The sequence below is a fragment of the Chiloscyllium plagiosum genome, chromosome 10 (genome assembly GCF_004010195.1).
Source record: "Chiloscyllium plagiosum isolate BGI_BamShark_2017 chromosome 10, ASM401019v2, whole genome shotgun sequence".
Lineage (NCBI taxonomy): Eukaryota > Metazoa > Chordata > Chondrichthyes > Orectolobiformes > Hemiscylliidae > Chiloscyllium > Chiloscyllium plagiosum.
In genome coordinates this window covers 16,010,204-16,022,250 of record NC_057719.1, presented here as the reverse complement: position 1 = coordinate 16,022,250, position 12,047 = coordinate 16,010,204, and the positions used below count along the sequence as shown (strand labels likewise).

Sequence of the window (12,047 nt, the reverse complement as noted above, 5' to 3'; positions counted from 1 at the left end):
GGATCTGAGCTACAGGGAGAGGCTGAACAGGCTGGGGCTGTTTTCCTGGAGCATTGGAGGCTAAGGGGTGACCTTATAGAGGTTTACAAAATTATGAGGGGCATAGATAGGATAAATAGACAAGGTCTTTTCCCTGGGGTCGGGGAGTCCAGAACTAGAGGGCATAGATTTAGGGTGAGAGGGGAAAGATATAAAAGAGACCTAAGGGGCAACTTTTTCACGCAGAGGGTGGTACGTGTATGGAATGAGCTGCCAGAGGATGTGTTGGAGGCTGGTACAATTGCAACATTTAAGAGACGTTTGGACGGGTATATGAATAGGAATGGTTTGGAGGGATATGGGCCGGGTGCTGGCAGGTGGGACTCTATGACTCCTATGCAAAGCCAGGGCCTTGTGTGAGGCATGCATCTCTTTCAAAATACTAACTACATTGACGATTACAAATACAGTCTTGCTGATGAAAAGAGGTATCAGAGGTAATGATTAAAGCTGATGGCTATATTAAGGGCCAATTTAAGTATCAGCCACAGAATATAAACTGAAATACATTCCTTACAGGTGATGCTACTAGAATTAGTTAGTGGTCTAACTGAAGGACTTGCATATAGTGAAAAGTTAATTTTCTTAAATTAAGATTTTTTTTGGTTTAATGTCTTTATAAGTGACTACTTAAAATTAAATGTCCTTCCCTCTTTCCCTTGACAAAAATACCCAAACAAAAATTGCATTACCTGAAATTCCTCAACCAAGTTACAGAATGATACTCCAGGAATCACTTCTACTCTGAAATGGTACAGTTCTGAACCCTACATTGTAGAAACACAACAATGAAATAAAGAAAGTTGATGTCATTTCATAATAATAATAATATTGATGCTAAGTGCCATATTATAGCAACATAAATTGTGCAGTAAAACATGGAAGTCCCACAGCTACTATCAGAAATACACCACTCCTCCACAGCATACTCTGTAACAGTTCATACTAATACATGTCATAGTGAAATCAATACGATGTCATGCACTTGAGATATTTGCTCACGGTTAGTTCAGTAGGCTTGACAGCTGGTGGCACTGCAGAGTGATCCCCACAAATAAATCTCAGGAGTGGAAAATGCCAATTGAACTTGTGTCCCTCAGGTCCTATCATGGCTAACCTCAGGCCCATGGTCTGAGTGCACCTTCTATCTATTTCCTTCAGAACAATTTTTGGGACCTTCCTGAGATCATTTGGAAATTTTGTCCAATTCATCATGTGCCACACCAATTCAGAAATTGCACGGATTCTAGTGTAAGTCAGAGATTTTAAGATAATAATTTTCCATCGTAATTGATTCTAGTGGATTGAATTCAGAGATCATAGTTTTTGCTAAATAATCAAAAATATAACATTACTTACAAATAAGAAGATAGTTAATCCATCTGGATTATGCACATTTATGGAAGATTCAAAGTATTTTCTTAATTTGTCAAAACTCGGAGTAATTTTTGTACCTAGACAAAACATAAATATCATATACAGGTAATCATCAAAATCTGTTATAATTCACATTGAGATGTAGTTTAAAAATCAACTACAAAAATACATTATTTTACTTCACCATTGGAACCATTTCTTTAATTTTTATAAGAGCTAAAAACAAATTGGTTAGGGTGGTTGTCTTTAATTGTTTGCATTATTTTTCAGCACATAGCTGAGCTAATTCCTAGAACAGGCACCTACAATCTGCATGGTCATGAATGAGTAGAGCAGGCAATCTTTTTCCCTTCTTCAGTTCCACATTTGTTCCTTTTGATGAAGATGGGGAGTTAGGTTTGTGACTTTCATTGGTTAAGGCTTACTCAGCAGGGATCTATCAAGATAGATGTTTAATTTTGATATTTCCTGTTTGTTTTCCTACATGGGAAACTCTGGAAAGAGCTCTTCTGGTTTTAGTGAACTCTAATTTGTTGGACTTTCACAGACTTCTCACTTGCTTGAGGTTAATTCACTTGGAAATCTTCACTTTTCTCCAACCAAGTATATTTCTACAATTGGTAACCACTTTAGATACTTGCATGTTTGTAATTGCCTTTTCACTGCAAAAGGGCTGCACCCATTTGTCAGGCAGATACTAACTGGTTTAAATAAAAATGGCTAGATTGAATAAGACATTTTCCTCTCATACTTTCTGGCCACAAAGCTGATGCAATGATGCACCACTACGCTGATCACCAAGTCCTCTTTTCCAATCCTTGCCTTGACTGCTAAAATGCTATTGGCTTATGATCTCTGTGTTTCAGATCTCCTAAGGATTCAGACAAAGTCTGCCCAACTGCTCCTGTCCATAGCTTGGGTATACTTGACTATTGGGACATGAAGTAACATCTTTAAGAGTTGCAGAACTCTGATCACTGTTGCAACTTGCTGGTGGTCTGTGCCTGTTACCCTGGTAGGTTCCATAATTCCTACATCCTAGTGCAGTCCTGCTCAACCAGTGCTTTTGAGGGTCCAAGTGCCTTACAAGGCTACTTACTTGGTGACAAGAGGTACTCATTGTGGTCAACCCCCTTACTGATGCAAGTGTTAAATGTTGCTGATGAGGCAGAGCTGATGATAGGGCTATTGAAGATGCACTTCCACTTTTTGGACTGTTCTGGGGTTGTCCAATATAGTCTGGACAGAATATGCCATATCATCCTGGTGTGCTGTTATCCATACAAATAAAGCAGGCAATGAGATAATGTGCTGGATGCTGAGGAACTACAGGAATGACAGCAGACTTCCAAGTCAAAGGAAAAAGAGATTGGAATGGAGGTAGCTGTTGTCCATGACAGAGCTCAGTTGTATTGGATACTACAAGCCAAGCAGAACCTTACTGATGTCTCTTTAGAATAGATGGGAGCTGGCAGCAGCAGCACATCACTGGTCATGATGCCAAAATCTGGTTTGCACATTGTGGGAGTGAACTTCAGCAGCTATTGGTTTTGTTTGTATTAATTGTTGTTGTCTGTAAATAAAAGTCCATGTTTGTATTTGTCCAATTACTTGCTTGTACATGATGTTCCCTTATTGAACAATGACAATCTATGAGAGTCCAATGAGCATTAGGGACAGGGCGGTGCTGACATGGAGGATGTGCAGATGCGATGAGGTTAAGGGCAGTTAATGTTTGTATGGTAGTAATTAAATAGCAACTAGGATGAGACAATGAGGTTGTAAATGAGAAGGACCATCAAACATGCCAGCTATGTGGCATGGGTGGTATGGTCTTATGGTTGCTGTACACTGATGTTACCAGTGAGGGGCAATATCTGCCAAAAAGACTGCTATCCCTTCTGCCTGCTCCATCTTTGAAAGGCTCCTGTGCCCCGGACAAGCCTTGGCTAAAGGGTCTGTTCTTGTGCTGTACTGTTCTTTGTTCTTTGTACTAGAGAGCTGAAGATGCGCTTCATATGTCCAGACAATCTGCAGATTGTCTGGACATATGAAGCGCATCTTCAGCTCTCTAGTACAAAGAACAAAGAACAGTACAGCACAAGAACAGACCCTTTAGCCCAAGGCTTGTCCGGGGCACAGGAGCCTTTCAAAGATGGAGCAGGCAGAAGGGATAGCAGTCTTTTTGGCAGATATTCACTAGCTGCCAGGTTGTTCTCGGAATGGCAGATAGGGCTCAACTTGGATGTGATGGCACTACTGGGGAGCAGGGCAGGTAATTAATGTGGTGAATTTGGTAAGATAAAATGAAACAAACCTACTTGGCTGCATGGTGGAAACACCTCCGGAAAAAAAACTCACCAGTGGCCATACTTAGCAAAAGGAAAAGCATGAATAAGGCATATGTTTGGTCATTAGTAGTCATTGACATTGGGTGTAGGCCTCTTAAGTCTATGGTCTCTGTTGACTCCCAGCTCCAGCTGCACCTTGGATCTCAATAGTGCTAATGAAGTAGGAAGCTAGTAGGGATCTCCTTGTCAATAAACCAATGTGTGGCTACTTCAATATGGGCTATGACTTTATACATATGAGTGAATGTGCTCTCTCAAATATTTAGTGGGTGGTGCATTTTATGGAGCACCTATATGTGAGATCAAACTGTCAGCTGTTTTTCACTGTTTTACCTTATCGCATTTGTGTTTACTGAAGGCATCATAAACTTCACATAAAGCTCCACTACTCTGCCTTCCTTGTTTCTGTTATATGCCTAGTGGTCTCTTGTCTTCTGAAGAATGGAATAATAAGAGTAAAAGATTATCAATGGATATGCGAGATGAATAATTTGTTGCTTGGGGAATTTCCTTGTATTTTGTGCTGGGTTGTGGGCCCAAAGTGGATTTAGAACTCATAAGCTAGAGGGCTACACAATCTCAGATTAGACAAAGTGTGCCTGAGTCAGTCCTTCCTAGAAGTCACTGGAAGTTAATGAATAAACACAGCAATACACCTGGATTTGTCTGGACATCTGAAGTGCATCTTCAGCATTCTGGTACAAAGAACAAAGAATAGTACAGCACAAGAACAGACCCTTTAGCCCAACAAGCACTTGCCTACACATGACACCTTTCCTAAACTAAAAAACATTAGCCTCCACACAGTCCATATCTCTCTATTTTCTGCTTTTTCATGTATCTATCAAGTTGACTCTTAAATGTTGCTACTGTCATAGAGTCATAGTGATGTACAGCATGGAAACAGACCCTTCGGTCCAACCCGTCCATGCCGAACAGATATCCCAACCCAATCTAGTCCCACCAGCCAGCAACCAGCCCATATCACCACCTCCTTTGGTAGCACTTGCTGCTTTCTGTGTAATATACTTGCCTCTCACATCTCCTTTAAACTTTCCCCTTTTTATTTTAAACCTATGTTCCCTAGTAATTGACATGTATATCCTGGGAAAAAGACTCTAATTATCCATTCTATCTATGCCTCTCATAATTTTGTCAACCTCTATCAGATCACCCCTCAGCCTCTGAAGTTGAAGTGAAAACAAATGAGTTTTTCAATCTTTCCTAATAGCTAATACCTTCCGAACCAGGCAACATCCCGCTAAAATATTTCTATACCCTCTCCAAAGCCTCCATATCCTTCCGGTAGTTTGGTGATCAGAACTGTGGCCACTAGTCCAAATGTGGCCTAACTGAAATTCTGTACAGCTGCAACATGACTTGCCAATTTTTACGCTTTATGCCTCAGCCGATGAAGACAAGCATGCAATAGATCTTCTTGACCACCTTATCCACTTGTGTTGCTACTTTTGGGTAAGTGTGAATCTGTATGGCGGGACTCTCTGTAAGTTAATGTTTCTAAGGGTTTTGTCATTTACTGTATACATCCCTTCTGTATTAGACCTTCCAAAATGTAACATCTCACATTTTTCCAGATTAATTTCCATCTGCCATTTCTCTGCCCAAGTCTTCAGCCTATCTATATCCTGCCAAATCTTTTGGTAATCCTTCTGACTATCTACAGCTCCCCCAGTTATCCACAAGCTTACAAATCATTTACATTTATTTCAAACAATAGAGGTCCCAGCACTGATCCCTGTGGAACACCACTGGTCACAGATCTCTGGACAGAAAAATACCTTTCTACCATTAGTCTCTGCCTTTTATGACCGAGCCAGTTCTATATCCATCTTACCAGCTCATTGTGGATTCCATGTGACTCCACCTTTTGTATCAGCCTGCCATGAGGGACCTTGTCAAAGGCTTTGCACCCACCATCATGCTCTCATCAATCACCTTTGTCAATGTTTGTGAGACATAACCTCTCCAACACAATGTCGTGCTGCCTGTCACTAATAATTCCATATTTTTTCAAAATGTAAATAAATCCTATCCCTAAGAATCTTCTCCAAATTTCCCTAACACTGACAAAATGCTCACTGGCCTGCATTTTCTCAGATTATCCCTGTTGCCGTTCTTAAACAAAGGAATACATGACTATTCTCCTATCCTTTGGGATCTTGCCTGTGACTAAGAAGGATACAGAGATTCTGCACAAGGTCAACAATTTTCTCCATCATCTTCCTTAGCATTGTGGAACAGATTCCATCAGGTCCTGGAGACTTTTCTACTTTAATGATTTTCAACACAGTACCTTGCTCAGTTATAACTCTTGTGCTAATGTAACTTTCCTACTCATCAATGTAGGACTCCTGACTGGTGTCATTAGCCTTATTCTTTGAGGGTAACAGTGTTGCCAAGTAGTCTTCCACTGACACTAATTAGAGGTGTGAATATCTGTTGCAGACTAGACTTGTGCTGAATGAACTAAGCATCACTTGGGTATAAAAACAAGTTATGATAGAGAATGAGGCTATTCTTTGCTTCTATGCCAGTGGGAAAAAAAAGGAATCCAGCTTACTTCTACTTTTCAGCTCTTGGTTCATATCCCTAAAGGTAACAACACTTCAAATGCATAGGTTTAAGTATCTTTTTCAAATGCTCAGAGTGGTTTTTCTTCTTTTAAACTTTCAGATGGTAAATTCAAGACTCCCACCATCCTGTGGGTAAAAGCACTCCTCAATTCCTCTCTAATCCTTCTGACAAATTATTTTGAAATCATGGCCTTGTCATTGAACTCAAATGTGAAATGGATGAGGAGCTGGAGTGAAAATCAGGACAGCAGTAACCTTGGAAAAGCATGACTAATTAGTCCACTTGGAGGAAGACTTCTTCCAGGAGGCAACAAATATCATGTCCAGTAAGTTAAGCTGCTCTTTGTACATTCTACCATGATGTGGAGGCACCACTGTTGGACAGGGATGGACAAGGTCAGGAATCACACAATACCAGGTTATAGTCCAAAGGTCACCTGACGAAGGGGCAGTGCGCTGAAAGCTTGTGATTTCAAATAAATCTGTTGGACTACAACCTGGTGTCAAATGACTTCTGTCGTTGTATATTCCACATTGAAGGATTGCCTCCTGTGAGGTAAAACAGTGTAACTTTCCCTCTCTACTGTGGAAAAGCAGTTGGTTGAAGAGCATATTGCTGCTGTGATGCTGTAGGAGTTATTGTACCTTTTAAAATCATAAGACAGCAATGATTTTCACACAAAGGGTGATGAGTGCCTGGAACGTGTGAGACGAGGTGATGGAGGCAGACAAAATAGGAGCATTCAAGATGTAGGTGCATCTCCTGACTCCCCAAAGCCTGTACACCACCTACAAGGCACATGTTAGAAATATGATGGAATACTCCACATTTGCCTGGATGTATACAGCTCCAATAACATTCAACAGGTTTGACACCATCCAGGATAAAGCAGCTCACATCCACTCCCTCCACTGCCAATGCTCAGTGGCAGCAGTGAGTACTGTCTACAAGGTATGATGCAGAAATTCACCAAAGATCCTTAGACAGCACCTTTGGAGAGGCGATGGATTAGTGATATTATCACTGGAATGTTAATTAGAAACTCCAGTAATGTTTTGGGGACCTGGGTCCAAATCATGCCACAGCAGATGGTGGAATTTGAATTCAATAAAAGAAATCTGGAATTCATATTTAATGACAACCATAGGTCCATTGCTGATTGTCAGAAGAAAAAAAACATCTGATTCATTAATGGGCTTTAGGGAAGGAACCTGAAGTTCTTAACTCGTCTGGCCTACATGTGACACCAGATCCACAAACATCTGGTAGACACTTGACTTTCCTCTGGGCAATTAGGGAAGGGCAATAAATGCTGGCATAGTCGGTGATGCCCACATTCCATGAACCAATGAAAAGAAACCTTCCAAACTCACTACCACTTCATGTAGAAGGACAAGGGCAGCAGATACATAGGAACACCACCACCTGCAAGCTCCCCTTCAAATTATTCACAATCCTGACTTGGAAGTAAACTGCTGTTCCTTCAGTAATGCTGGATCAAAATCCTGCAATTCCATTTCTAAAAACATTATGGGTTAACCCACCCCAAATGGACTTCTGCAGTTCAGGAAAGCAACTTGCCACTATCCTCACAAGAGCAATTAAGGATAATAAACAAAAACTGGTCCAGCCAGCAATGCCCATACCTTCTATCTTCTTGTCCTAGATTTTCACACAAGGAGAAACAACTTTTCTACATCTATTCTGTGAACCCCCAAAAGAATCTTTAGGTTTCAATAAGGTCTCCTGTGATTCTTCTGAATTCCAATGAGTATAGTCTAACGTATACAATCAGTCCTCAAAAGAAATTCTCTCCATTAGGATCAACTAATGAATCTTCTATGAACTGTCTCCAATGCTGGCACATCTTTCCTTCAATTACGGGGATCAAAATCATTCACATTATTTAAGCTGTGGTCTGACTAATGCCTTGCATAACTTTAGCAAGACCTTATTATCTTTATACTCAATTTGAAATAGAGGCCAACATTCCATTTGCCTTCCCCATTTCCTGCTGAATTTGGATGCTAGCTTTTGGTGATTCCTACACTAGGACCCCAATGACCTTAGCACTGCAGCTTTCTGCAAGCTTTCTCTATTTAAATAATATTCAGCTTTTATTATTCATGTCAACATGCATAATCTCACCTCTTTCCACTTATATTCCATCAGCTAAGTTTTATCTATTCACTTAGAGTCATAGAGTCATAGAGATGTACAGCATGGAAACAAACCCTTCGGTCCAATCCGTCCATGCTGACCAGATATCCCAACCCAATCTAGTCCCACCTGCCAGCACCCGGCCCATGTCCCTCCAAACCCTTCCTATTCATATACCCATCCAAATGCCTCTTAAATGTTGCAATTGTACCAGCCTCCACCTGTAGACTCCTTGTGTCATCCTCACTACTTGCCTTCCGACCTATTTTTGTGTATTCTGCAAACTTGGAGACAATATATTAATTTCCATCATCCAAGTTATTAATAATTTTATTATAAATAATTGTGACCTAGTACTGATCCTAGTGACTTCTCATTATTTTCAGGTTGTCATCTCTTTACCCAGCTGTATTAGTTTGCTGATCCTTTATTCATGCTAATATACTAGTCCAAATTGGCTTTCATAAGAAATCCAAGGTAGAGTTGCATCTATGACTCCCAAACTGTTGTGAATGCTGACAGGTGAAAGTGTGAAACGAAAAGAACATCCAAGGTAGCAAAAATGACCTCCCAAGCTTTGGAAATTATCTCCAAATCAATGAAAGCACACACTCAGAACTGGTCCTGTATTCGTTTATGACAGGGAGAAGCTGTCAAGTAAAAGCATTTAAGCTCCTTTCTGTCAATTGCTCAGTCCTATCAACTCTTGTTACCAATTTTGCTTACCCGGCAAGTTTCAGGAAGCACGGACATCCCACACATTGAGAAAATCCAAATTCTTGTTTAAAACAGTAGTTAATTGCTATTAAATGCAAAGTTACAAACCCATAGCAAAGTAGATAGGAAAGTGGAGGGATGATAAATAGTTTATGGTTGGCACAAAAATTGGCTGGTTGGTTGACAGTGAGGAAGAAGGTCTTAGATTACAGCAGGATATAAAAAAATTGAGCAGATCAATGGCAGATGGAATTTGTGAGGTGTGAGGTGATGCACTTTGGAAGAAGTGACAAGGGACTACTCAATGAACGATAGGACACTAGGAAGCTCATAGGAACACAGGGGACTTGGAATGCTTGTCCACAAATCCCGAAAGGTGGCCTGCTACCTTAATAGGATAGATAAGAAGGCAGACATACAGTTGCCTTTATATATTGAGACATAGATTATAGCAGCATGGAGGTTATTTTGGAACTCTACAGAACTTTGGTTAGCCCACAGCTGTGACAAGAACTATGTGCAGTTCTGGTCGCCATGTTGTAGGAAGGGTACAATGGCACTGCAGGGGGTGCAAAGGGGATTCACCAGGAAGTTGCTCAGGAAGCATTGCTTTAGCCATCAAGAGGGGTTTAATAAGCTGAGGTTGTTTTCTTTGGAGTTGAAACTTTATTGCTGGAACAGCACAGCAGGTCAGGCAGCATCCAGGGAACAGGAGATTCGACGTTTCGGGCACAGGCCCTTCTTCAGGAAGGAGCGAGCAGAGAAGTTTGGAGGGGGCGGCCTGATAGAGGTATATATGACTATGAGGGGCATAGACAGGTGGCTAGAAAACAACTATTCCCCATTTGTTGAAGGATCAACAAGGAGGCACACCTTTAAGTGGAAGGCAGGAGGTTTAGAGAGGATTTGAGGAAAAATGTTTTCACCCAGAGATTGGGAGGGGGGTGGGTCTGGAATGCAGGGTATTTTAAAAGTACTCATATGAGCACTGGAAATGTCATAAAATTCAAGGTCTGGTTTTGGAAAATGGGGCTCATGCAGACTTAGCATAGTTTTAGTAGAATAGACTCGAAGGGCCTGCTGTAATGTATGATTCTATGCTTCTACCCATCCAAACCTTGGGATTTCCTGCATTCTGAAGATGACACTCAGAATTGAATAAGAAATTGGCAGTTTCCTATAGGTTTACTGATATGTTGATACATTTTAATATTTTAAGCTCATGAACTTACTCACCCCAATAGGTTAAAATAGCCCCACTAGATCTTTTTGTCTTACCTCAGATGCTGTCTGATTTCCTGTATTTTTCACATTTCATATATACAGATAACAGACAGATAAGACATTCAGTCTATATAAGAACATAAAGTAATTGGACTAGGAAAGGCCCTCAATTAAATTAATTAGTTTTTTTTACACTACAGAACTTGCCATGCCTGATTTCTGAATTGAATCTCAATGCATTTTATGCTTGGTGCAATTTATCTTTAACAAATATTCCATTAAAAATAGATGGTGCAAAAAGGAATGATGGTTGAAATAGGTTAGAATTGTAGTTTGTGTGCATGAATTTTACTTACTCTTTGCTATCCAGTTAGTCCTGTTATTAAGTTCAGTAATGAAAATAAAGTAAGGAGCACATAAAATCTCGAAACTGTTGTCTGATTTTTTCAGGTAAAGGTGTACAAAGAGGTCAGCGACTGGATAGGAGATCTGGAAAACCTGAGGAAATAGATATTGTGACATCATTTGAAATGTATATGAGTTTTAAAATAACATATTGTTGTGTATTGCCCTTTCACACGCAATTGGACAGAAAAATAATTCTTCTGAACAAGAACAAACATGTAAGTCCCTGGAAGACACAGATGCTTTTTATTCTTTTTCTTTTACCTCCAGTAGCTATTTAGTTTTTTTTCACTCGAAGCTACAAAACTGAAACTTGCTTTAGTTTAATGTTAATAACCAGTTAACTAATTGTATAAAAAGGGACTTAGCAGGGCAGGTGGTGCACCAACTGCAACATGAAAAGCATTCCAAGACAAACACAGTTGCAGAAAGTCTTCCTCAGCACGTGCAATGTCAAATCAGACCTGCCCAATTAGAATTCAAGCTGAAGATGTTTGCAAACTCAGGGATGAAAACAGTTACCAGAAAACTTTATTTCTTGTTAGGCAAGGGAATCAAAGGCTATCAGAGTAGATGGGAATGTGGAATTCAAAACACAGAGAGAAAACATGGCCCAATAAGAGTCATAGAGATGTACAGCATGGAAACAGACCCTTCAGTCCAACCCATCCATGCCGACTAGAAATCCCAACCCAATCTAGTCCCACCTGCCAGCACCCGGCCCATATCCCTCCAAACCCTTCCTATTCATATACCCATCCAAATGCCTCTTAAATGCTGTGAAGTGGGAAGTTTTTGTGGCAAACGTTTCATCCCCTGTCTAGGTGACATCCTCAGTGCTTGGGAGCCTCCTGTGAAGCGCTACTGTGGTGTTTCCTCCGGCATTTATAGTGGCCTGTTCCTGCCGCTTCCGGTTGTCAGTTTCAGCTGTCCGCTGTAGTGGCCGGTATATTGGGTCCAGGTCTATGTGTTTGTTGATGGAGTTTGCGGATGAGCGTCATGCTTCTAGGAATTCCCTGGCTGTTCTTTGTTTCGCTTGCCCTATAATGGTAGTGTTGTCCCAGTCAAATTCATGTTGCTTGTCGTCTGCGTGTGTGGCTACTAGGGATAGCTGGTCGTGTCGTGTCGTGGCTAGTTGATGTTCGTGGATGCGGATCGTTAGCCGTCTTCCTGTTTGTC

At 40.7% G+C, this 12,047-nt stretch overlaps 1 protein-coding gene across 1 annotated transcript in view; it reads right to left on the bottom strand.

Annotated features, from left to right (window-relative positions):
• LOC122553954 (cation channel sperm-associated protein subunit beta-like) overlaps positions 1-12,047 on the bottom strand; it is a 76,256-nt gene that overhangs the window by 6,619 nt on the left and 57,590 nt on the right. The window contains exons 4-6 of the mRNA XM_043698460.1: positions 10,820-10,961; positions 1,399-1,493; positions 732-806 (exon numbers count right to left, since the gene is read on the bottom strand). Of these exons, the coding sequence (XP_043554395.1) occupies positions 732-806; positions 1,399-1,493; positions 10,820-10,961 (312 nt within the window). The remainder of the gene's footprint in view (positions 1-731; positions 807-1,398; positions 1,494-10,819; positions 10,962-12,047) is intronic.